The sequence below is a fragment of the Lutjanus erythropterus genome, chromosome 5 (assembly GCF_056507025.1).
Source record: "Lutjanus erythropterus isolate fLutEry1 chromosome 5, fLutEry1.hap2, whole genome shotgun sequence".
NCBI lineage: Eukaryota > Metazoa > Chordata > Actinopteri > Lutjaniformes > Lutjanidae > Lutjanus > Lutjanus erythropterus.
Window position 1 is genome coordinate 9,534,965 of NC_139321.1, and position 27,601 is coordinate 9,562,565.

General features: G+C 41.3%; 1 protein-coding gene across 3 annotated transcripts in view; it reads right to left on the reverse strand.

The window, feature by feature from the left end:
- LOC146326436 (connector enhancer of kinase suppressor of ras 2) overlaps window positions 1-27,601 on the reverse strand; it is a 79,719-nt gene that overhangs the window by 22,451 nt on the left and 29,667 nt on the right. For all 3 annotated transcript variants that reach the window (XM_084718709.1, XM_084718708.1, XM_084718710.1), the window contains exons 3-9: window positions 25,967-26,169; window positions 23,787-23,874; window positions 22,534-22,575; window positions 15,000-15,119; window positions 13,751-13,810; window positions 13,555-13,623; window positions 6,452-6,598 (exon numbers count right to left, since the gene is read on the reverse strand). In XM_084718709.1, the coding sequence (XP_084574835.1) occupies window positions 6,452-6,598; window positions 13,555-13,623; window positions 13,751-13,810; window positions 15,000-15,119; window positions 22,534-22,575; window positions 23,787-23,874; window positions 25,967-26,169 (729 nt within the window). The remainder of the gene's footprint in view (window positions 1-6,451; window positions 6,599-13,554; window positions 13,624-13,750; window positions 13,811-14,999; window positions 15,120-22,533; window positions 22,576-23,786; window positions 23,875-25,966; window positions 26,170-27,601) is intronic.

Genomic DNA, 27,601 nt, shown 5'->3' on the forward strand with positions numbered 1-27,601 from the left:
ATTTTAATCTAAGGATGAGTTACATAAAATCACCATAAGGATTTCCTGAGGATGTTGTAAAGGTAAAACCCTTTGGTCTCTATGTGCATGCTCGTAGCTACTTAAGTATTCTCTTATGCATTACTAGAAGGTCCTTAGCGACCATTTTCCTCTGAAATATTTTAACAAAACCATACCAGTCTCTTAAAAGTGAAATTATTTGTTGAACACAAGACAATGACTGGATTTATGATGGTTGAAGAGGAGGAGGAGATATTTTTCAGGACAGGGAAAATTTACTGGACACCGCTGAGTTTCCACAACCAACTTTGTGGCTAGCTAACCAAACGTCAACATAACTCTTTCTCATATATTTACCTTGGATGTTTTTATTGAAACTTATTTCAACAGAGCAGAGTTGTCATCATCACTCTCTGCACTTTCACATTTCTCCATTTCTTCATTTACAGTTCGTTTCATTTCTCGCACTGATTTTGTCACGTCCTCTGCTTGTGTGTGTTTGTTATGGCTGGGTTAAATTTATTTTGGATTATGCGCTTGTGTTTTCCATATTCTTCAAGGAGAGCAACGCTCTCATCCATCTCTCCAGGACTCCCTGGCAGAAGAGATCTAGTATCTCAAAGGGACATTCCTGGCTAAATAAAAGAGAAATACAATTTGAAAAAGTAAAATCTTCCATCCAGCTTGGCCTTCTTCTTATTTTTGTTTTCTCTTTGTTTTTTGGAAACGCTAGCTAACACTGACAATAATGCTGTCTGATAATTTTAAGGGATGATGATGTGAGTAAAGCGTAACCTTGGTAACTGAACCATGAAAGTTTCAGTCTAAACACTTAAAACAACCTAAGAGATTTTATACATTGCTCCTAATGATCCCCATAATGTAGGAAAATATTTTGCTTAAGGGACAAACTTAAGTTTGAAACTTAAGATAGTTTATGCAACAAGGGATGCTTTGTTATATTTCTTATGAAAACTTAGTTTGAATTAAACCCTTATCAGAACTGGACTTTATAGACTAACAATGATATTAAACGAATCAGATGATGACATATTTGCCACATAACCATGTTTGATTCTAATATGTTAGATTAGGTTTTAGCACAATAACATACAGTACATGTCTCAGAATAATAGTAACAGAGTGGGACATTTTACAATTGACAAATACACTTGAATTGATTTCTGCAATACACTGCAGTTTCTTGTTAGTTATCGACCAACATCTGTCCTCAGGAATCGCTCCGGGTTTGGCTCTGGGAGGCAGACACCCTCTCCACACTTAAGAGCGAGCTTAAGACTTTCCTCTCTGATAAATCTTACAGTTAGGGTTGGCTCAGGTGAACCAACTCTTAGTTGTGCTGCTATGGGCCTAGACTGCTGGGGGACCTCCCGCGATGCACTGAGCTCCTCTCTCCTTCTTTCCTTCTCCATTTGTACACATTTTTATCCTTTGTATCCTTAATACATGTTACTGACTCAACATCTTCTCTCTCTCGCATAGTTTTTTTTCACGTCTGTCCTCATTTCTCCCGTCGCTTTCTACAGGTGCCGCCTCCAGAGCTGTAGAGTCTGGCTCTGTGACTGCAGACCACCTGCGATGGCTTACTCAACACCCACTGATATGATTATTATTACTATCAGATCCACCATCGAGTGCTGCAGGAATTAGTCCTAAAACACAGAAGCGAGTTAGCGTAGCACTACCAGCTCTCTCCTTTACAAGTCAACAGGTTTTTTGAACAGGCTTTTAGTTAGATGCCTGAAATAATGTCTGTGGTTAACACAAGCTTAAGAGATTTTCACGGTTTGTTCTCCAATGTAAAATAAATCAGCAAATATCTCACTCAATTTTCAAGCTTTTATGTGTCTTAAAATAGGAGGATGCTAACAAGTGGCCAAACAGAACTACAGATGTTGTCATGGATGTTAAACATCATCGTCATCACGCCGAACTCTTGTCACTTAGTTGTGGTGATGTTGAAGTCTGTCATACGACTGCATGTACGCCTCAAAATTCATGGTGTTATTTGTGAAGATTATCTTACCGAACAAAACGTGACAGTATCAACTTTTGTTTGCCACAGAGATTATTTTCACTAATCCAGAAGCCAAAAGAGAAATCCCACTCGCTTTTTGTGGAGACAACCAGAGCAATCATCCCTGCAGCCCTCTGTAGAGCCTGGTTTAGGTTCTGCTCGAGACTTCTGCCTGTTAAAAGGAAGTTTTTCCTCGCCACTGTTGCCTTAGTGGGCGCTCTTGTGGTGAGAGTTATTGGGTCTCTGTAAATAAAATTATAAACATTTCAGTCTAGACCTGCTCCATATGAAAAGTGCTTGAGATAAGTTCTGTTATGATTTGGCGTTATTTAAATAAAACTGACTTGACAACATGTAGTGCAACACTTATCTTAAGACAAGCTCACAAGCTGTTAATATTGGAACAGCCATTTTTTTTATTTTTAAAGATTAAGTTACAATTAACCTTGAAAGATGCATATCACAAAAATAGACCAAAAGAATGTAGAGTACTGTAAGACAACAAAGAAGCTATAACCTCTACTCCACTCAGCCGGCCCATCAATAATACATAACCGCCCAACACATGTAGCCTAAAATAGCATGCATTCTCAAAGAGCGATTATTTATGTATCTAAACATATAACAGATTCATGAAAGCGGGTTCACGGACAATGTGTGGCACACGTGTGACCGGTGAAGTGACCTGTGATGCGGACGCCGATGTGGCCTGCATGCACACACTTTGGCAGCAATATGCAGCGTCACAGTAATCCTCAACTTATCTGTTAAAATCATTGCCAGCGTCATTGTAATTACAGCGGATCACTCAATTGCTTTTACTCCATCCTACTGTAGACGAGACAGACATGCAAAAACACACACACACACACAAAAAGAGAGAAAGGGAAAGAGAGAGAAATATGTGTTGTTATTTAGCAGAATAAAAGAGGTTGCCATGGAGGGATTTGAAGCTGGAATCACATGATAATTTGTGAGATAAATTGTTTCCTTTGTGGATTCAGTTATAATCCAGCTGAGCGTTTGCCACATTTGGGCTAAACTTCACAGACGTACAATTCATCCTCTAAAACCGGGCTTAGAGGTACGAGCGCGCATGTGTCTGTGTGTGTGTGTGTGTGTTTGTTTTGGGGGTGTGTATGTACAGTATGTATCCAAAACCGAGCTTACAGAGTGCAGTGACCCAGTTCCTCCGCCTCTCAAAGGAGCAACGCGACTGATAACGGGAAAACATCTCTCTTCATGCGTGCACAAACATGCACAGAAACACACTCGCTCTGACACATACAGACGGACAAGCATGCATATGGCCATGCTTAGAAATGTGTGCACACCCACCCGTCCCCCAGTACCCACACACTCACACACACACTCACACACACACACACACACACAGGCTGTTTAGCAGGATATTTTGGATTCAGTGCATTATCTCCAGTATTTGCTGAGTAGCGGCTCTTGTTTCAGAGCCAGTGGAGCCGCCTGTAGTTGCTTATGAATAATTAAGAACTCCAGTCTTTCTGAGAGAGAACAAATCTAAAACACTCCTTTCTTCTCTTCTCCCACAGATATCTCGGTGCTCTGATCTGGGCGCTCACGGCGCATTTGTGTCTTAGCAGCCCATCAGGGTAGAATTCCCACAATCCTCTGCTGTTGCACGCAGCAAATATAACAATAAGCTCATGGTAACAACTTAGAGCGGTGATCTAACAAGGCAGCAACCTTGTTAAAGACAGAGATGGTGATGAAGCTGCAGCTGTTATGGTTATTACAGGGTTTTAATGGTTTCTAAGCTGTCATAGAAACCATATTCACAAAACATGAACATGCACTCACATGTGCGCTGCTTTTACATGCAGAAGCCAGACAGTCAGACTAGCCCTGTCCTCACCACTCCGTCCGTCTCGGCACAACTTGTTCTTTCTGTGCACCAAAATTCAAGTGATTTTTTTTTTTTTTCTGGGCTCTGAGTGAGTGACAGATTTACAAAGTATTTGCCCTTAAGTGAAATGTGTACAGCTGCTCTGAGCTGTAAGCCTTCAAACAAGCATTCCACCTTTTAGATGTATGGTACATTAAAAATGTACTCTCTTTTGAGAAGGAGATGTCCTCTGGGGCAGAGGCTGAACGAATCAGGACCCAAGTCTCAATAAATATGAATGTGAATGTGAGTGGGAGTGTGGATGGACCCTGAGGTGACCTTGCACTGCTCTGGACGAGCCCCTGTGCAGGACGTTCGGGCCATTTTATACATAAAACTATGAAGTGCAAGTATAAGATTTAAAGGGGTAGTTTGGATTACTTGATGCGGGGCTGTTTAAGGTACTCAGTCAGTGTATTACCTACAGTGGATGACAGTTGGCCGCCCCGAGTTTGGAGAGGCTAAGCAATACCTGCTGTGGAGTCAGCAACAAAAGGTGTTTTAGACACTTAAAAAAAAGATCCACCTCAATATCAGTGTAAGTGTTGGCTATATTTATAATATTTTTACTGTTTTACCTTGCCATCTGCTATATAAGCTAAATATCACTCTCTCCAAACCAACCAAACTTCATAGGTGAAATCAGTCGTTTTAACTCGCAGAATCCAGGAGCTGAGTTGTCTACTGCTGCCTCAATCTGTTGGTTTGTTAACGTTATTTGTAACTTAAAATAATTCGAGCAATCCTTTTAAAACACCAAAGTCACACAATAACACAAACAAACTAACAGATCATGGGAGCTGTAGACCAAGAACTTCCCGTGTTGTGCGAGGTTAAATGATTGATTTCACTCACGGAGTTTGGTTGGGGTGGAGAGAGCGATATTTGGCTTACATAAAAGTGTTTTCATGTCTGAAAATGCTGTCTGGCAAGTACAGTGGTGAAAATCTTCAATATATAGAGTACACTTAAACTAATACTGACCTTTTAAAGGTGGCTAAAATATTTTTGGTTGCTGATCCCCTCCACACATTCATTGCTTAGCTTCTGTGCTGGTACTCCTCTCTGCTTCTACTAGGGATGTGTTGACTGCAATCCACTGTAAGTAACACACCGACTACCTTATACAGCCCCACATTAAATAATCTGAACTATGCCTTTAAGTCTTATTTTTATGCTTCATAGTTTTGTGTAGAAAATGACCTGTTGCTGACCCTGTCCACAGCGGCTCACCGAGCCTCTGTGCTGGTATTCCTCTCTGCTTCTCAAACCTGGGGGCCTGCTGACCAGCATCTACTGTAGGCAACACACTGACTAGTACCTCACACAACCTCAAACTATGTCCTTACTTTGCTATTTTCCCCGTTCGCTATCTTAATTTTGAATTATTGCCACCTAAAAATATATGCTTTTAGTACGCATAAATCCTCTGCAGGTGGAGGTTCAGCTACCAACACATTTGTGAATGGCTTTGAACTGTGCCAGCAGTACGGCAGGCTGTAAAAAATAAGAGATTTGTTGAAACGCTCAACAGGAGGATTGATGCAAGGTCAAACCGTGAACAAGTTTCCTTTGAAAATATTTGTTTAAAACGCCAGTAGGAGAATGCAGAGTGTGGGCAGTAAAAAAAAAAAAACACAAGAGCTGAGAGTGAGTCAAAGATAAAGCCAGAGGTACAACACAGCTTACTGTACGTAGTGCGAAATCATCCTACCTCGAATCCTTAAAGGGATAGTTTGGATTATTTGAAGTGGGGTTGTGTGAGGTGCTTATTGATAGTTAACCAACCAAACTCCATAGGCGAAATCTATGTTTTTAACTCGCAGAAAACAGGAGCTGCTGGTCTGATAGTTTGTGTTATCGTGTGACTTCTGCATTTGGATTATCAAGATTTACTTACATCAAACAATGACACAAACAAAGTAACAGACAGAGGCAGTTGTTGACCAGCAACCCCCATGTTCTGTGAAGTAAAATTACTGATTTTATCTATGGACTTTGGTTGGTTTGGAGAGAGTGATATCTGGCTTGTATAACAGTGATTTCCCATTGCAAAAAGCTGTCTGACAGCAAAGTAAAGCAGTTACAGTATTCTGAATATAGCAAACGCTTAAACTGATATTGATTTTTCTTTTAGATGGACCTTTTTAAAGTGGCTAAAACACGTTTTGTTGCCGACCCTGCCCATAGCAGTTCATTGCTTAGCTTCCATGCTGGTGCCCCTCTCTGCTTGTCCAAACTGGAGACGTGCCAACCAGCATCTACTGTAGCTAATACAGCCCTACATAAAATAATCTGAACTATACCTGTGTGCAAAAAGTGCAAAGATATACATGCACAAGACTGACTATTCTTTGCCTCTTTGTTAGAATAAATACATCAGTGTTTGGAGAGCAGCGTGTCATTGAATCAGCACTTTTCAGGTCAGGATGGGGCGAACAGCTTGTCATAATACCGCAGTTTAATGGCGTCCATGTGTTGCTGGTGTTTACCTGCAGGCCAAGTGGTTTCCAGCGGACGTTCCTGAGCAGAGCCGGCGTGGAGCTCAGGGTGTTCTGGGGCCTTTTCTTCAGCGTGAGGATGACTCCGCACGGGTCCTCTCTCAGAGCGTTGACCAGGTTCTTCAGCTGCCAGCCCACCTGAGGAGCACACACACCGGGCTACCGAAACAACTGCTGCAAACCACACACACACGCTGTACACAATACATTCGGGAGAACCAAATCTCCTGAGAAAAAAAACACCACGCACAAATATTAAGCCTTAAAAACTGCTGCTGCAAACCACCACACATGGGTCCTGATGACACCACATATTTTGGGGCATTTTATGCCTCGTTAGAAAGGGACAGTAGAGATTTGATGGGAAAGAGGGAGAAAGAGATGCAACAAAGGACCCCAGCAAGAGTCAAACCGGGGACATTTCAGTCCATGCACAGTGTCTCAACCCATAAGCCTCAGGTGCTCCCCTATGATTACAATGACTATATCAACTCTTAATAGCATGTCTAATTTCAGGCCTGTATGTTCGTCTGTGAATTTTGGTATGCAAATTAAACCAAAAGCCTCGGAATAACTAGTCAATTTTTAATGAAGATAGCGCATAAATTTATTAGTGAATTCCTTGGTTCAAGATCGAGGTCATTATAGGCCATCTTCACCAAATTTGGTGCATGAATTATTTGCATGAGACATTAAATGGTTTCATGCTATACTGTGTCTCTATAATTTGTGACCTATCCGACATACAATTAGTTGCCAGTTGCTCTTGGCTAAAATGAAAGCAGTAATACAACAGTCCTGTAACAGATCTTACTCAGAGGTGTTGATAAAACTCTACGGTGATTTTTGGAGGACGCGTATTGTTTTATAATGAGAGGTGCCTGTGGGGATTTGAAGCTCAACGATTGCCTCGGCTTAACTCATTTACACTTGACAAGGAAGAACTTCCACAGGACTCAACAAAGGATAACACAAAGTGTTTTTTTTCCACAGTTTTGTTGAATCTTCCTTCAGGAGAATTCAAAGTTAAGTTCTTCTGTTCAGCAAACTTTACTACAGTGTGAAAACCACATGGCTCAGTATTTACAGTCATTGAGTCTCAACTGAACAGAAACCACGTCTTTACAAACTCAGCACTAAGACAACAACAGACCTATTCCTCCTAAAGCAACAGAAACCTACGTCACCGTTCTAAGAGAAAGCTTACATAGTGTTGCCTCTTACAAAATATCATGCTTACATGAATATGAATGAAAATCAAATCATTATTAGCTGGTTTTAACAACTTCCTTTTTACTTATTCAATTAAGTTACTTATTTATCTCCATTTACGTAACGTATTTATGTGACCTCTACAACATCAGTATGATCAATACTTTCCTGAAAAACCTGTTGTATCAATCTGAGACATGTCTTCCGCTCTCTGATGGATTATCAGTGAACTGCAGGCAGCAGCTGGCCTGTGAGTGTAAAATCCAACATGGCTGCCTGCAAGTTGCATGTTTTTGGCATAAAAATTGGAAATCTTTTTGAAAAAGTAATTGTAAGAATAAGAGTTGTATTGTTACCAATATTTCAGTATGAATATGTATTGAGCTACTTTATATTTTGTAATTCATTTTAAGGTAAAATAATTTAAAAAGTGTCAAATATGATACGGCTGTTACATTAAATAATTTATTTGTGAATCCCTTGATCATTATTCTAATGAGTACCATGATGCAATCTGCATTATTCCCACCACAATCACAACTACACTGCTAAATAAACTAATTAAATATTGAAATGTCACATTTAGATCAATTTAGAGAGGAAAATGAAATATGCATTCTTTAATCACTTTTTTTTTTCAAGAGCTTGCTAATAAGCATCTTTTAAATTGATTTTTAGCAATGCATTTCCTGTGCTATCAGAAATGTATGTTGTATTGAACACTCGAGTTTACATCAACCAAGCTAATTTTGCCAAAAACAAGACAAAATAAAAGATTCCTGTTTGACAAAAATGTGTCAAAAGCAATTTTTTTTTATAAATGCCTGATGAAACAAAAAGTTGTGTACATGATCATGAAAACTTTGTCAAAACGTCCACAAAACCCTTCAATTTGAAGAAATTAGAATTATTTCATATGTCAGGCTTTACAGGTTAATTATTTCTCAACGTGATAAAGGTAAAGTTAAAAATCATAATTGTCACTATGTATATTTCTTTTTAAACACATCTGTTTCTCCCAATTCAACAAAACTGTGTTAACAGTATCAATAACAGCCAGTACAAAAAATAGCACAACTATTTATTTTTATATTGAAGTGTACAGACACACAGATTCACAAATCATCTCCCTGCAGGTTAAAAATATTACTAAACAAGAAGGTTTAGGTTTTATGCAGCCTTGGTCTAACCTTGGTACGGTGCTTTCCAGTTTTAATATGATTCATGTGATATCCAGGCTACAGATGCTTCTACAGACACAACTGACTGCTGCAAAAAAAAAAAAAAACACTATTTCAAGACCACATCTCAGGCTCTCTGCTTTTGTTCTGTCTGTACTCATCAGAACTGGCTACCAATACGGTAAGACGCTACCACAATGCACCACACTGTCCCAGTAACCTCTGGTCACACTGAAATAAAGGGCTGCTTCGTCAGTATGGTTACGTTGTGAGCAAGACAGTGAGATGGTAAAAGAGTAAGAAAGGAGTGCTGACTGCAGTGGTTCCTCGTGGTTCCTCTCCAGAGCTCGCAGCACTCGTCAGCCCATTGATTGGCTACACTGGTCTCAGCTACTGGAAGTGTCCGCAGAGGCCTCGGCGCTCCCGCAGACACACTCGCCCGCACATAGACAGAGCTGCTCTGACCTTATTCCTGACATAATGATGACCGGCCTGTGTCAGCCTTCAGCGGCACGTTTCCTGATCTCTTTGGCCCAGTTCAGAAGTCTGGGTTCAACCAGCGTTCACCAGCAACAAAGGCCGTCAGTTCTGCCAGAAGTCACGACCGTGTGTTTTGTCCTGCTCTGCCCACTGACACAGAGGGGGGGGGTATACAAGGACACGACTAAGACTCACCAGGACCGCCGTTCAAACTGTTCAACTGTAATTAATGTCCCAGTGACAGAAATAGACCAGGTATAAAAGCGAACGCACTGAAAGAAATGTGAAACCTTTGAATCTCTGATCAGATTTAAACAAAAAATTGCCAGATTTAGAATCTGAACGGCTTCTTGGGTTCAGACAACATTTACCATTTGAGCAATTTGGCCTCTTTTTATTAAAGGAATAGTTCAACATTTTGGGACATATGCGTTATGAGTGAGATGATAAACTCAATTTCAATCTCAGATCTGTCCTTTTAACATGAAGCTACCATAGATGCATAATGGAACCTAGACAGGGCATTACCATCCAGCACTGCTTCCAGTTTTTCCCAGTGGACACTTGCAGTATTGCAGCAACAAATTTCCCAGCATCCCAAAAAAGCATTTTCCCCATAACTTTATAAAAGAGAGGTCTATTGACAGGAAACCTCAAACTGAAAACAAGGTCTGTTATGACTCTTTCTATTCTATTTTTGATCCGTTTAGATTTTATACCTGTAAAACTTTCCTCAAGCCAAGAAAAGCAATTTAAAAATCTGTGATGTCAATGTAAAGTCTATAGACCCTTTTACAGTTGACGTCATCAAAAAGCTGCGTGCGCATTTCAGCAATGGGAGTGGTGGTCTCTGCCAGTCATCCAGATGAGTTATCAAGCTGCAAACATTGAATTAGCCGGTTTACCAGCACCATAATCACTAACAAGTCTGGTTGTTGCAGGTACAGTTGTCAGAATCGATATTCCACTGGTCGACTCAAGTTGTACATGATTCCAACAGGTTCACAACTGTTTCAGAGCAATCGGTGGCGTCTATGGCTGCTAGCTATTAAACATGTTGACTGAACAGGGGACAGCGTTCGTGGACAAGCTGTTGTGGTCTGCTGTACTTCTGTCGCCACACTGCGTGCGCACCTTGCTCATTGTTTACCAACTGTAAAAGGGTCCAGGCAGGAACTTGTGGGTGGGGCCAGAGGGAGAAACACTTCTGGTCAACATACCATGGAAGTAACCCTGGAAGCTAGATATCATTTTAGCTAGAAAATTTCATACACCTGGCAAGCAATTTGAATCAGCACTATGTGAATTCTTTATTAATGTGCAGCCTGTGTCTAAAATGAGTAACCACAGCGACAGGGGCGCAACCAAAACCTCTGTTTACAATTTATTGGAACAGTTTAACAAGCTATACCAGGCGTGTCCAAACTATTCTATAAAGTGCCGCATGGCTGCAGGATTTCATTCCTACCAAGCTGCAGCACACCAATCTTGACTTTTTTAATCAACTGATTTCAGTCTTCAAACAGCTGATTAGTCGAATCTGGTGTGCTGTTGATTGGTTTGGAGCGAAGACTTGCAGCCACTCGGCCCTTTGAGGAATAGTTTGGACACGCCTGAGCTATACGCAATTACAACTGCCTCATCTACTGGAAAGCCCAGGATGGCAACTGTAACACACAAGCTCAAGCTACTGTGCATCACAAGCGATCATCTTACATCCCATTCGCTATTCAACTTTCTACAGCTGACAGTATACATGGCCTCTTGTGTTCATCAAAATCTATTTGGGGAAAATGGCGTGGCTGGGAAGCTAGCTAGTCTTGTTGTTAAATGTAGTGTCAAATTATATTTATTGCTCATCTTGTCCTCAACAACATTGACTACTCCACCATAAGGCATAAGAACTTTACAGGATGGTACTGATTGTTCCCAGTATTAGTCAAACCCTCAGGTGTTACCAGGAATTATGGGTTGCAAGACTTTGATTGCAAAATGCATGAAAATATAAATTAATGGTTTGACTTTTTCTTTGGCCAGTGACTATGGTATAAGTAGGATAATCAGGAATTAATGGACACTACATCATGCATTAATTCCTGATAATGGACACCTGATCGGGCATTATCTTTTACAAAAAGACTGGAGAAAGGGGAAACAGGTAGCCTAATTTTAAAAAAAAAACTGTCGACCAGCATCTTTGAATCTAACCATTTAACACAGTTTGTTTAAGCCAGCTTTCTTCCAGTATCTACGCTAAGTTAAGCTAACATGGTAAGGAAGTGGTATCAAGCTTCTCATCTAACTCAAACTATTCCTTTAACAAGAAAGGCAAAGTTTTACAAGTGTTTTTTAATCTAGTATCAACACCCAAGAAAGACAATTCATTGAACTCTGAGGGAGCTGGGCATGTTAACGCTGAAGGGAAATCCTGAATTATCTGAACAGAAAGTGATCTAAACTGGACCCTTGATCGTGCAAAACTTCTCAACCCTCGTCAGATCCACCACGCTGCTGTACAGCACACAGCGTATGTTAACAGCAAACACAAAGCCCATCCTAACCAGGCCAGTTTAGAACTGTTCTGTTATGCAAATAGTACACAGAGAGCAGAGGGAAGCAGGGAGAGACCTACCAAAAAATAATAATAGAGCCTAAACTGCTGCTGGAGAGGTTTTTCAAATCCCTGGGGTCTTCATTATTTTCCCAGATGCTATTACCTCCACATAATTATGTTGCCTCTTCAAACAATCAGTTTGTTATTTGAGCAAATTCCACATTTTACCTCAAAAGAGAAGCTGAGCTAAAAACTGCGAGTCCTGTTTTGAAGTGGCTCTCAAACAGAAGCTCATGCATAGACATGAAGGCAGCGCTGTTGCTAAATACGTGGGATAGGCCTACATAATGATTCTATAATGTAATGGAATTTGTTCATTCAATATTCGCACTAATCTAATTTTTAAAATATGGAGCCTGACAAGATAAACTTATCAGCCGTGATGTTGACAGAGAGTTTGCTGCTGGTGTGTATCCATTTTCCCTCTTCAGCAGCTCGATTTAGGGTTGAAGAAAGAACGAGTATATCGACTGGAGACTTCCCTTTTCTCCCCTCCTTTTCTTTTCATCCTCTTTCTCTTCTCCCTAAGTCCCTCTTTGCTTCCTCCTCTCTTTTTCTCCCAACTGTCTCCCAGTTCTGCCTCATCCCAGCATCCCCTGACTACTTCATCCCCCACTTTCTCCCCATCTCACACACACACACACACACACACACACACACACACACACACACACACACACACACACACACACACACACACACACACACACACACACCTCTGTCTCCCCCTGCTTATCTCCTCCCCCAGAGTGAGGGATCAGAGTGGTGAGGGTCTAGCTGTGGGAGTAATGAGGGGTTGGAGCTGAGAGCCTGGCAGGGTGCGATCTGCACTGTCACCCCGAGGAGAGAGCGGGAGAGAGATAACACGCAGCTCCCTCGCGCGTCAATCAACGCCACTCCCCAGCGCCTGCCTGCACGCACGCTTTCGCATGAGCAGCACCTATCGAGACGTACGAGGAAATACTTACTTAAAAAAAAAAAAAAAAGCACACAAAAGGCATCTACACACAGACACAAACCTTTTTTTTCCTTCCCCCTCCTAAGAAATCTCAAATAAACGCTGGAACAAATCGTTTGTGCCAGCGCTGACAGCACAGGCAATAGACGGAGCGCTCAATCACATGCTCTCACAAGGCACCGTTCCATTTAAAATGGCTGCCCATTTTTTGTGCTTCCCTCTGATGTGATGAGTTGAAGGCAAAAATACAACTTATTCAAGTCGGAAAAGTGGAACATGAGTTCACATTTCAAAACCAGACGCCTCCTTCAGGGGTTTCTTACGACAATTGGAACAAATTCCGGAAAGAGTGAGCTGACAATCACGCTGGACTGAACAAAGGTCTTGTAACAATCGTCCTCTAATCTGCTCCCGAAGCAAGTCTAATTAGCCTACATAGCGACACAGGCACAGGACAGGAAGCACCATGGTGGCAGTGGTGGCGGCGGTGGTGGTGGTGGTGGTAGCAGACATCATGTACCTTGACATCTCCCCAGCACAGCACAGAATGGAGAACAGAGGACAGTTTGCAGTGGAAACACATGGAAAGTCCATTTCCTGTGATTCTTTTTATGACTCCAGTGTTGAGTTTGGAAGCTTTTTAACTCACCACTGTCTGGTGGTTGACTTGGATCACCTCATCACCCGCGTGGATCTTCTTACACTGGTCTGCTGGAGACTGCAGAGACAGAAATAAGAGAAGAAAAGGACAGTGGACACAAATTCAGGACATACTGAGGGGCAGATTCATTGTCACTGAGGAATTTGAGAACATGAATTGTAGACGGAGTGAAATAAAAACTCACGTTCTCTGTGGTTCCAGTGATTACGTGGAGTCCATCATACGTGGATTTGATATACATCCCCTGAAACACAAGCACAGGGAGGGAGAATTCAGTATAACATAGAGTACACAAGGAAATACATGATATGTATATTTTACGTTTGAGACTTGACCCACAGATGGGTGACAAGTAAACCCTTTGGCCCGTTGGTTTCTGCGCTAACAACAGTTGACCAAGCAGAAACTCAGTCTCCTTTCCTGTTTCCTGCACTTAGATATGCTATGTGCTAGGCTTTTAAAAAAGAAAAACAAATTTTGAAGATGGTTAAAAGATTGCTTGGGACTTGCTAAAGCAATATAGTCACATCTTAAGGTAGCTTATGTTATGTTATCTAGCTCATTAGCAAGTGTTTCTGCAAACATTAGAAGTAACTAGTTTGGTGCAAGCTGACAAGCTAGCTAATGATTTATGGAGATTAGCTTGGTTTGGTTTATTTGGTGCTGGGCAGGTAGCGAGGGCTAACCCTAACGTTTTAAAGCTTCGAAGTATCTATCATTGCCATGGTAATCAAGGACCACATCAGTATTCAAATGTTTGAGGCACTGCATTGGCTAAAGCAAAAAACAGAAAAGGCTAAACACTGCTAAAGAGCAAGAAATGGAGCTCTCTATGGCATTTAATTTGTCTCACGTACATAAAGACCAGGCGTGTGCATGTGACACGTGCACAAAACAGGAAAACATCCTTGTGAGGGTTTGCTTTGCGTGCACAAATGCGGTCCCACAAACACGGGGCTGTGAGGAGCACAGGCTGGACCCTCCCTGTTCGCTCGCAACAGCTCAACACTTGTTCACTTGTCAAGCTGAGTTTTGAGACTTTAGAGAGAGCAATGGAATACATAGTGGCTTATGTCTCCTCGAATCCTTATCTTTAGAATTACAACAACAGAAAAGTATATGAGTGAATAATGACTCCAAGTTTGAGGAAAGTGTAGCTTGTGTCATCCCCCACCTCCACTTAGCAATGCAATTCTAAAAACAGTTGGCTGCTGCTGCTGGAAATAAGGTTGTTGGTGGTAGAATCTCCAGACCAGAAAGCCAAAACCGTTGCAGTGCAGTTGATAATTCTGCATGCGTTTGCCACCACCAGTGGCCTCTGTCACTTTACACATAGTCATTTGGTTCATTGTTTACATGAAAATATTTCTCAGTGCATCTTTAAAAACAGCTCTAGTGGATACATGTGTGTGCATCCTCAGGTGTGTCCTTACCAGGCCTTCACTGGGCATGATGCTGGTAAGGTGGACCACCTCCAGATGGGCGGACTGAGAGACCAGAGAGTCCGATGACAGAGAGATGATGTGGTCGCATATCCCTGCTAAGGTCTTACACTGGAGACAGAGGTAAAGAAAGCAGAGAAGGAAAAAAGAGAGAGAGAGAGAGAGAGAGTGACAAAAAGAGAAAGACAGAAAGTTATTGAGATTGGTTTTGGTCCGCGAGGGATGCTGTGACCTAGCTGGAGGAGGTGAAACAGAAATCATTTCATCAGATTGTTCCACATCGCCACTTCCATCACTCTGGCACACAAACTGTTTCCTGTCACAGTCTGTCCACAGGCATGCCCACAAGACACTGCCACAGACAGAACACCACATCACCGATACCAGCCAACCCCGAGGTGCCCACATGACATTTTCCAACATCTAAATTACAGAGCCCAAATTGTTGGTATCTGTACTTTTTGGAAGATAAGGGCTATTTTTGCCTTCACATCGACTAAACAAAACCCGACACAGCGGTTAGATTATCTGTGCTGTAATTTTTTTTACACTCCACTTAAATTCTTGTGCATCTGAGCAGACAGAGCAAATAAAAAGCATGGCTTCACCTTGCCTTTGTTCTAAACAAACCTTGACTGTTTTTCAGGCTATTTGTCTGCTTGGTCACGCATGCAAGTTAATTTATCATCAGCAGCATCTCTGCCTTCTAATCTTGGCTGACTGACTGCGGCGAGCTCACAGAGACTGTTACCCTGGTTATCCCGCTTCAGCGCGTCGCCGCTTAGCGCACACACACGCAAACGCACACGCACAAACGCTGGAACGTAACAGACATACATGTAAGAGAATATATGTTGTCTGCAATCACACAAACAGCATGACAGTGATGAACCCTGCATAAAATAATCTCCCGATCTCAATCCTAATGAGCAATTACCGGATTATAGTGATGAACTGAACACAGGAGATCTTCAACACACACACACACACACACACACACACACACACACACACACACACACACACACACACACACACACACACACACACACACACACAGAGTATAGCTCAGAGCCTATGATTCATTCAGTGTAAGAGAAAAGGTGGAGGATCTTCAGTGAGCTGGCTATGTGATGCTTATGCTCTCACTGTCTCTCGCTCACACACGCACATACGTACACACACACACACACACACACACACAGACAACCATAAACACACACCATCCTTTTCTGGGTCAGTTATTTGAACATTACACTGCCTGTTTAGTTTTCTGTTTATACAGTAATGTTATGTTCTAGTCAACGTGTTTGCATTACGTAATGGGATACCCAGCACTGATGCACGTATACCGGACTACACTCTGAGCTTTAATTTGAAAAACCGAAAGAAAAAGTAGATAGAGAAGTGGGGCTGCAGAATTAATCGAAATATTATCGAAAGGGCCAAGTGCAATATCCAAATCACAAAAGCTGCAATTTTTTGATAAAGGTGAAATGTGTGACAAAACAGCAGAGGTGCAGAGATGCTCTGGCCTACAAATCTTGTATTCTGTGCATGGAGATGCTGTGGCTGGTAGCTCCCTAAAACTTTGCTATTTTTCTCTTCAAAACTGTAATTTTTTTGTCTTTATTGCCACAACACATATCAACTATGACAGAAATAAACTCATAGCAGCGGTGTCATTATTTTCCAAATCCATGATTCGATTTGACTTTAAATGTTATGGTCAAAATTTGATCTGATTCGATTTTTCAATTTAAGCATTTCTTTTTAGCACTGACAGCTAAACCACTGTTAGACTATCAAGTCTTGGTTTGTAGAAATCAACAGATCATTGGTTTGATGCAGTGACAACTGTCATTTATATTTTTGTATGCTCTAAAAAGATAGTCTCTGTGGTATCAAGTGCGATATAACGGCCGGTGAGCTACACTGTCTCATCTTTGAAGTGGTGTTTTTTTTCTTTGGACAGTGGGTGGGGGTAGGTGTGGGATGTAGATCAAAACTAGATTTTAACTTTTTAAACTGAAAGCTCATTTCAATCAATTCTTGATTTAATATTAAAGTTGTGATAGCTACCTAACTTGTAAGCATTGGAAAATTAAGTGTGGGGTTTTGATTAAAAAGCCTCAGATGTCAACAATGCACATGGCACCACTCAGCCAGATCAGCCGGACACACCGCTGCAGACCACCCAGCAAGGAGAGGAGGTGAGCAGTGTTTTATAGTTTATCCTGTTCTACAATGAATCTGTATATATGTTTTCAATTTAGTTATGCAATCCTATGTTGTGTAATGATAATAAACTACCTTGATACCTTGCAAGTTGTCACAATACTCGCAATATGTTTTTTCCCATATAGTGCAGCCCTATAGAAGAGTGAGAAATGAGTAGGGGAAAAGTAGAGGCAGAGAATATGTAATCCAGCCTATAGAGCCATAAATAGCATTTGAAGTCCTCAGCCTGGACCCACAGCGAGTGACAATGTTGTGGCTCGGCTCGTGTCCCTCTTTGATCATTGGACTAATAGTCTTGACCTGGGATTAACATGGGCTGAGAGACAAAAGGCCAGTAACCAGCGCGGAGACTCTCAACTCCTCCAGCTGTGACACACCCCGCCTTGATCTGACACGCCTCTGGAGAATCAGAGCACAGATTATAGGGAAGTTAACTTATGTGGCTGGCTGGCGTGAGATTTAAGAGCAGTCAAACAGAAAGCCAGACATAGTATGCTGCCAAATGGATTAAGCTCCGGCTGCACAGACACACACGTACACCCACCGCCTCCTCCTCCTACTCCATCACTTCCCTCATTCTCATTCCCTCTCGCGCTTTCTTCCCCCCTCGCACCTTCGTCTTACATGCTTACACATACCGTGCAGGGTTGTGTAACGCGTCGTCTCCACATATGTGAGAACACACACACAAACCTGACCAGAGACACAAGAGAAAGATGGAGAGAGCGGAGGGTGGAGGAGAGGAACATAAAGGCAGCGAGGGTGGGAGTCCGGGAGGGAAAGGGGAGAAAACAAGGGAAAGGGAAAACACACAACTAGGACAGTCTTATGTAATTCCTCTCATCCTTATGCATGCATGCACATAAAAACACACACACTCATACACACTACTTCACGCTCCATCAGACACACAGACTCACACATGCTCATATCTTATCTCTCTCTTCTCTCTCTATCGCTCTCACACACACACACACACACGCACACACACACTATCCCTGTCCATCTGATTGCTGCAGGCCGTAGTCTGGAGGAGAGCACAGTAGCAGTGAGTTTTGCATTATTGAGCAAAAGCTGACAAACGTACAAACGTACCACTACAGTAGCTACAGCAGACCAGAGCATTAAACAGTGTCTGAACCCCGTGACGCTGGACGCACACTGGAGACTCCCTCATACTTTGTGTCCGTCTGGATCAACCTCTGTCCATACATTAGTTTGGTCAAACTATCAATAACATTGTGTATACGGCTCTATCACAAGTAGAAGTCTGGTATATAATCTGGTCTAATGCTGTAAAAGATGGAGAAGTAGCACTCATTATACAGACCGAGCCCTTTCAGGGTATGTACAGTTATTTATATTACAGGGTATTACTAATGCATTAACATGTAAGCAGTATAATGATGCTGGAGCTGGAGCTGCTGCTAATTACTCATCCTGTGGATGGTACATTACTTGCACAACCTTTCATCACTGTTTGCACTGGATTTGTTATCATTAAGTTTTGATCTCAGTCTGTGCCCCTTACTGTCTCCACCAACCCCTTAACTTGTAAATATTTAAATTCTTTTTTAGTATTTTGTTTTTATGATAGTATTTTTAGGACATTGTTGTTTTGTTTGATTACTTGCGCCAACACCGGGGTCTGACAGATATAGCCTTTTTTGAGCCTCTATGTCCTGCACGTACGGCAGAATTGACAATAAAGTTGACTTTGACTTTTAGATGTGGCTCATTTTATGTGTTTAAGTTCGATTTTCCCTGTCAAACACTTGAATAGGCTAAATGTACTAGATAACGTTTCACCACTGGTCCATAAAGTAGTTTTCAGATAGATAGTCACTTATTACACAGTCAGTTAGCTATTATTCAGCTAATAGTAGTTGTCAGCAGTCAGCGAGATAGTTAGCAGGCTAATTAGCTAGCTAGTTTGTTTATTTTTGTGTAATTTTATTTCACTAAATACATTCTACCTACAATATTATTATCTTAGTTATTTATTAGTCAGTGATTAGCTGTTGTTAGTTAGTATTAGTAAGTTAATAATTAGTTATTAGACAGTTGCTGCTAGGAATTTATAACATTTAGTTAGCATTTGGAGTGATAATAGCAGGTCTCCACAATTTCCATGTCATCATTTCATGGAATACATTTTATTGACAAACTTTTTTTAGTTAGTCAGTAACTAGCCATCATTAGCAAGTATTAGTCAGTCAGAAGAGAGAGAAAGAGAAAGAAAAGGAGAGAGAAAAGAGAGATCAAATGAAATCTGCCTAGAGCTGAAAGTTTGTGGGATCTGGCTCCATATCTACTCTGAAGATAAACTTAAGCTGTAGCTGAGCTGTGGATGTAGGCTATGATGAAATATTAAAACTTTTTTGCCCCATTCCGTGTATAGACTGAAAATTATATCATATAGCAATGATGATATGTTAGCAATTAGTTAGCAAGAGCAATGGTTAGCACACTATCAGCTCGTTACTCAGTCATTCAGTCAGTCAGTCAGTTAGCCTATTAGCCAGTTAGCCAGTCAGTCAGTCAGTCAGTCAGTTAGTCAGTCAGTCAGTCAGTTAGTGTGATTGCCTCCTTACTAAACATTATATTACATGGTTTCCAATACAAGAGGCAAAAGAAAACAGATTTGAACTTATTTTTAAATCAGTAAATCACACTGGACAAGTACACTCTCATTATTACCGATGGACATTTGTGCTGTTTAAACATCGAGTGCTACCAGATCTCAACTATCCATCATCATCTTCATCATGTCCTTTCTGTGTGTGTGTGTGTGTGTGTGTGTGTGTGTGTGTGTGTGCGTGTGTGTGTGCGTGTGTGTGTATGATTTATTTTTATTAATTTCCAAAACACATAGTAAACAAGGATCTGCAAGCGAGCAGCATCTAAAAACAAACACCTCCTCCTCTCTCTCTCCCTTCACGCTGTCTCCCTATTTCACACATAAACCTCCCACACATAACAGTCTTAGTCATGTGTAGCCTTTAGTCTGGCACCCAGGGTTCTGTGTGTGTGTGTGTGTGTGTGTGTGTGTGTGTGTGTGCACGCGTATACAAGGCTATTTAAATATTTGAATTTGCCTGATGTCACTGTCCTGTGTCATTAACATGCCTGTAACAACAGAGGTCCTGGTTCCACAACCAAAAAGCTGAGGGGGGAGTCATTTTGACAGGGGGGACATGACATCAGAGGGACACCGACATCTCAAATACAGTCATATGACGGATTTTATTTATAGAAATATCTCACACAACTGCATATATATTGTTTACTGACAGGGCATCTCATCTGGGATTTATTTCTTGGCATGAGCTGCTCAGTTATGTTTCTGTGAGCTCCCCCCACCAACATTTTATTTGGTTTCCTCCACCTGACCTTGAATGGACGCAGGAAGTGTCCCAATCCAACTGTCAGCCCGGATCAGACACTAGCTGCTCACTCGGTTTCACACGTGGACACAGACAGTTCTCCGTCATACATGCATGCACGCACACACACTCAAACACACGCACGCACACACACTACCACACACATACACACACACTCACACACACGCACACACACACAGAGAGGGTAAACTGGAGCTTTCAAAAGGCCTCAGGCTCGCTTGCACTCTAAAATGCACAATTTTGTGCCGCAAATTCCCACAAAAAACACACAGTGCTCGGACACTGACACACACACACACACTCCCACACAGGAAACACAGACATCTATGTATCTATTTATCAACACGGGCAAACACACAAATACAGATATTTTTCAGCTGTGTCTAATTTCAGTGTTTTATGCAACTCATCTCATGCAATTTTGTTTCAGAAAAAAAAGACTATCTACCAGTGGAGATAAGATGTCATTAAAGGAATGATTCAACATTTTGGTTTGCTTTCTTACTTTCTTTCTTCCTACAGCTAGCATTGTTCTGCTCAAAGGTGAGAAAATCCACCTACTGGCACCTCAACAACTTAGTTATTAACATATAGTTAACATGTTATATCTTGTTTGTTTAATCTGTGCAAAAACAAATGTGTAAAAATGACCACATGTAGCTTTACGGGAGGGTACGTGCATGGTTGCCTGGTTACCGTTCCCACTGTAACGCTTTTACACTTCGGTTTTTGTGCAGATTTGTATGGAGTCAAAAATGAGCTAAACCTCGTTAATCAATGAGCTCTAGAGGTGTTGATCTTTGGACAGAGCCAGATTAGCTCTTTCCCACTGTTTTCAGTCTATGATATGCTAACCTAAGCTATCCGTCTGCTGGCGAATTAACAGATAAGAGAGTGATACTGAACTTCTCATCTAACTCGTGGCAAGAGATGGGAAATAAGTGCATCTGCCAAAACTATTTTACCTTTAATGCAGTGGTTCTCTTGTTCTGGCGAGCTCCCCAGAAGCTAAAAATAGTCTGCGCCCAGTAGGCGATTTTGAGGGGTGTGAGGGGGATACAATCCCCCTTATTAGCAAAATTACCAAAATACATCACCCTTATTAAACTGCCATCTCCTCTCTCAATCCACTATGAGCAGAGAGAGTGCAGGGGCAGAGAGGTTCAGTTGAATATATTAGTTTAGTCTGCTTGACTATCTTACTACGATTTATGTAAGTTAGAATCTATGGCCGCGACAATGGCTCTGACATATCAGTAAACCTAACTGTGGCTCTGTCCATGGTGCTGAAGACAGATTTGTAAAAGCACTATGTCAGTGTCCTATTGGATTTATAATATTCCCTTAACTATTACACTACAGCGATGGGGATACACAACCAAAACAGTCATTCATGAGTCAGTTTGCAAAAGGTGACTGAGCAAAACAAACCAGATTACTTAAAATAACCGATCCTTTCATCACTGCTGCTGGGCCACCCCATGTTCAAAATAAATGTCAGCAAGATAGCGTCAGTGACCCACCTGCAGTGGCGCTCCCACCCAACAGTTTGAGAACCACTGCTTTAATGCAACAAGGACTTTGTTGGACTTGTTTCAGAAAATCTGGGAAAATGGCAAGTACTTTGCACAAGAAATGAGTACCTTAGAATATGTTGATTGTAATGCTTTATAAGCTCATGTGAAAAGTGCTGAAATAAAATCAGACAATACTGTATACACTAGGAAAGCAGTCCCGGTGTAACTTTTTCATCTATCCTTTTCATAGCTGTCATTGTTGAGTAAGCTGCTGTGTTTTCTGTGATGGAAACAGGCCAAGAACTTTGAATCATCATTGATATTTTAATAAGAATTTGACCTTTGAAAGCAGAAACTTACCACGTGGAGAATCTTATTCTCTGTCTCATACACAGTGCAATCCTGTAAAACAAGAAGAAGACAGACAGAAAAAAAACATGAGATGGAGAAAATGTCTATGTGAACATCCGCGGGGATGATCAAATATCTCCCTCCTCCAAATATAACAACCAGGAGAGAAGGAAATAAGAGAAATGAGACGGCCAACAGGAAGAAATGGAGAACATCAGCAGTCAGCTTTTTTTTATTTCTAACCTTCTTCCACATTATGTATATTACTTTATAATCTAGGCAGAGTAAAACATTGGATTGACCAGTTCTGGATCCACTTTGCTGCTGCCTGGAGCTCCGTGAGCCTCGGCAGGATTTAGAAACGACATTATTTGAACATGACAGATTGTTATTTAACGATAGCTGATAGTTAATCTATTTCTGGGAAAGCAGCCCACTGAATCCACCAGATGTGCATGGTAGCAGTTAATTCATCTGTTTGATGCATTAGTGCGGGCGGTACTGCCACCTTTGTCTGTCTCGCTGCACCCCGGCAGCCACATGTTCATTTGGCCCATTGTGGACCTACGGTGGCCCCCTTTCTCCTCCCTCTCCTTTGGCCCTTGTAAGAGGGGATGGGTGTTATCTGCTCGGCTCCAGGACTTACTCTGGGCACATGTACAAACACACTCTCACACACTCTAAGCAGGCTCTTACAGGGAGGACATGGATGGGCTCCAGAAGAGCAGACATAGTTTGCGTCCAAACAATGAGATTTCTACGGTATCAGAGTGTGTATGCATGCAGCTTCAGTTTTTTTTTTTTTTTTTTTAAAGTGCGTTTGTGTGTGCAAAGTGTGGTGAATCGACATAAGGGAGCGAGGCAGAGGGGGGACGCAGAAGGAGGGCAGGAAATGAAGGGACGAGAGACCCCTGGTTCATTCTCCATCAGGGCCAGAGGATGGGGTCTAACAGCGCGTCGATGTTGCCTGAGGCTGTTACTGAGAGTTGCTCGTCCCAGCAGCCACGCTGCAAACAGCCTTTGGCAGCGGGCATATGTTCCACTCATAATCTAATCTATAGAAAAGAGCTATAGAGCAGAACACGCACTGTGCCCATATTGATGTGTCCAATCCAAACCTGCTTCAGTTCTGCCCTTTCAATTCAAATCATGACCTTTATTATATGAGTGTAATGAATATGGACATGATGGATTGTGTGATGCATGTGTCCTGTGTGTGTGTGTGTGTGTGTGTGTGTTTGTGTGAGTGTGTGTGTAAGTACCTGTTGCACAATGGTAGTTAATTCTAGGCAGAGCTGCACAATGTTGTTCTTCAATAATGAATACTCTGTCACACTGGCAAATGGAGACCTGAAGGAGACAAAAAAAGAAAAAAAATTAATAATCTGACAAATGCATCTGAGAACTTAAAGGCAAAATATGCAAGATTTTCCTAAAAGAAAACAATGTATAGACTCATATAAACATAATTCCTCTACATCATCAAATTATGTCCCACTATAAGTGTGTGGTGGTGGCTGTATCTGCACAGACCCTGCCATCTGCCTGTTCTTCCTTATTTTCACATATTTTGCTTTACTCTGGATGTATCTGGGCGCACAGCCAATACATCGCACAGATTTTGAGGTCAGAACTCTAAGAAACCGTAGCAAAACATGTTTACATCACATCCTGTGTCTTTTTCCTCTGCTGAGACGTGGAGAGAGTTTTACGCACATACGTACACACACATGGACAGAGCAGACTCTGTCTGTGCGCAGAGGTGTGGGTGTTTTTTTATTTGTGCATTAGAACAGGGGTCTTCAGTGTTTTTTAAACCATGGACCCCTTAGCTGACTGAGTGACAAAGCAAGGACCCCCTACAACATATATTGCATTGAATATTTTTGGGTCTTGGGTCACTTTGCACTTTTATTTAAAGTTTTGAAAATAAAAAACAGACCCCCTGCAGTAACTCTGAGGACCGCCTAGGGGTCATGGACCCCCTGCTGAAGACCAATAATTTAGAGTGTAATTGTTGCAAAATAAATACAAAAAATACAGTTTTACTTCTGTGATTCATTGCTTTGTTCTTGCTACTCGCGCTCGCTCACCTAATTTACTCTCTATGTCTCTTTACCTCTCTCTTGTTTGCTGAGTTTGGGGCTTGAGGAGGGGCCAGTGCCAAATGACGTGTTTGCAAACAATGTCGCAGATTCTGCCTTTAAAAATATGATGAGCCTTTGCAGAACCTTAGGTAAGTGATAATGAGCTCCTTCTAAATTGTGTTGTTTTTATCAAAAGCTCGGTCTGTCAAGAACTGGAAAAGGAACATTGTGTTTTTTTTCTCCTGGGTGAAAAATAATACATGTGTACATGTAAATCAATGTGAGAAAATTGTATTCCGTCATTCTATTTAAAAAAGAAGGAAAAAGGAGGAAATTATTTCCCTCCATAGTGGCGTTTTTTTTTGTTTTTTTTACTAGCTTTTGTTCCTTTCATTTATTTGCTAACAGTGTGATTTTAAAAGCTGAGATAGGGCTGTGAGAGAGACAAATAAAAGCTATTCTCTGCTCCTCTCAGAGCACAGGAGCAAGTGGTGAAGACAAACAACAATATTTGGTTTTATATCTTGGCCAGGAGGCTGTGAGACCCGGGGATCTACTGAAGCTCAACATCAATTTATTTCTATGTGTTCGAATGTGTTCTTCATATGTTTCCTTCAGCTGATCTGACTTCACAATAACAACAAAAAAATCTTCCTCTCTTACCCTTCGTTTTATTACGTTCCTGTATGAGGGGCAGACAAAATAACAGGAACACCTGATACTGCAGCCCCAGAATACAAACTACCTCTGTGAAGCTTATTAATTATTATAAGGCGTTCCTATTATTTTGTCCTCAGGCTGGTGTAACAGGTGTTACAAACAGACACATTATTGCATACAGTAAAATCATTTTACTGAATATTAATAATCTGACAATTTAGAAGAATAGTTTGGAAAATACCGTACTTACTTCCTTGCCAAAAGGTAAACGAGAAAATCAAGGCTATGCTCATGTTTGTCCATAACAGTAGACAGTAGTTAGCTTAGCACAAAGAATGGATGCAGGGTAAAACAGATAGCCTGGCTACGCTCTCAAGTCTTTTCTTATAATGATTTCCAGCTATTCCCTCGAGTTCTCACAATGGTTTTACCTTTTCTCAGTAAAAAATCATTGAGAGAAGGGAAACAAATTAGTCTCTTTCGTTCGATGGATGGGTGTATTTTTATTATCAAAGTACTGAAATAAATACACCTGGATGTTAGCCAATAGCTGAGATAAGTTTCACTTAAGACAAGCATTAATATTGGAAAAGAAGCTCTGGAGAGACACTCATTTTCAGGTTCCAACAGTCCTAAAAATTAAAGGTCAAATTCCCAAATTCATTTTACAGCCTCAGGCGTGGTCCGGTCCCTACCTGTCGAGCCAGGCTAGTAGGTTCTTGGCTGCACCGATCAGGTCCACCACCGAGGTAAGGAAATCATTGGGTAGCCTCCGAGAAGCCCGTCCATCGTAGTGTCCGCCCCTCCGCCGGCCCAGGATGAAGTTCTGGAGGTTCTTCGCCGAAGCATTGAGCTTGTGGGACAGAGTCCGGAGGTTCTCTGTCTCCAAGCCGTAGTTCTGCAGGACAAACAAGGATATATTCATTTTAGAAGAAGAATCACATTATTAGACTTTATAAACACTTGTTTGCACACAGGATGCATTTTATTAGTCGTCCATCTCAGGGATTTAATCATTATAGCTTCAGTCATTACACAACTAACTACAATGACTGTGTTTCAGGCTCTGAGCAGTGCCAAAACACGAGGGACCCACATTCACTGCTGTGCCTGAACGCATCTCATGTAGAGGAGTGAAACTAATATGCTAACATGCTGCTGCAGCCTGTCACCCGGGCTGTGTAGACAGTGTGTAGAAATAATAAAACTCTTTACAAGAGTTACATGAGAATACTGACAGCACGACAGTCCGATTTAGCTGTTTTTCAGACAGGTTAGCTTAGCCTAAAGCCTGGAAGACTAAATATTGGAAGCTGGGGGAAACTATGCTATGCCCTCCAAACACTTCATTTACGAACATTTTTTACTTTATACACAAAATGACAATTTATGGTGGGATAAGTTTTACGGGGTCTCTGCACAGGCATGGCGTTACCACACCTGACAGCCTCACTGTGACAACGAGACTCCGGGAAGCGACTGCACCCTGCTGTTCATCAAGAAACAGCTGCATTCATTTTGACATCTCGGTTTGTGTATAGATTAAATAAGCAAGACACAATGGGCCTCATGCAGGAAGTGATATGAACAAATTTTGCCTCATTGTTGTTCATATCCACGGTTTGTTCTTATTTTGTTGGTGCCCATTGATGTCTGGGATTCACCGATTTTTCCTTATTTATGCAGGCAAAATACATTTTTACAAGCAGTTGAGAAAACTCTTACCAAGGTAAGAAAAAAACCTTTCCACTTATTGTTTGTCCAAACCAATGAAACAAGTATTAAATTGGAAGAACATAAAAAATAAATGAATATCATTAATCAAATTTAGATAATTATATTCTTTAGAGTAATTATGATTATTAAATTATGGCCTGTAGACTGTAAAAGACTGTAAAATAGACTGTAAAAAGTGTTTATACAGCAGATCTCCAACATGAACATGCAAGTGGGATTCATCACTCAGCACACCTGAGTAAGAGGATATTTTGGATGGTTAAGAATGTTTCGTTGACTTCTCATTTTTTCTCTGAACAGAAAATTAAGAGTAAATGTGTAATTAGTGAGCTTTGAGCTGTTGGTAGGCACATGTTTTAATCTTGGAGACAGCTGTTTTTGTTTCTGTTTGCTTTTTTACGCTCTTTTTATGGTATTTTTTGCCTTCTTTGTATTATTGCAAACATTTTATTGTATCTATTTCTTCTTCCACCTGCATTGAGGCAGATATTAGCCCACATGCCTCGACTGCAAAGCACTTTGGCTCAGCTCCTGTTGTTTTTAAATGTGCTATATGTATAGACAGACTAATCTTGTCTCGACTGGACCGTCTA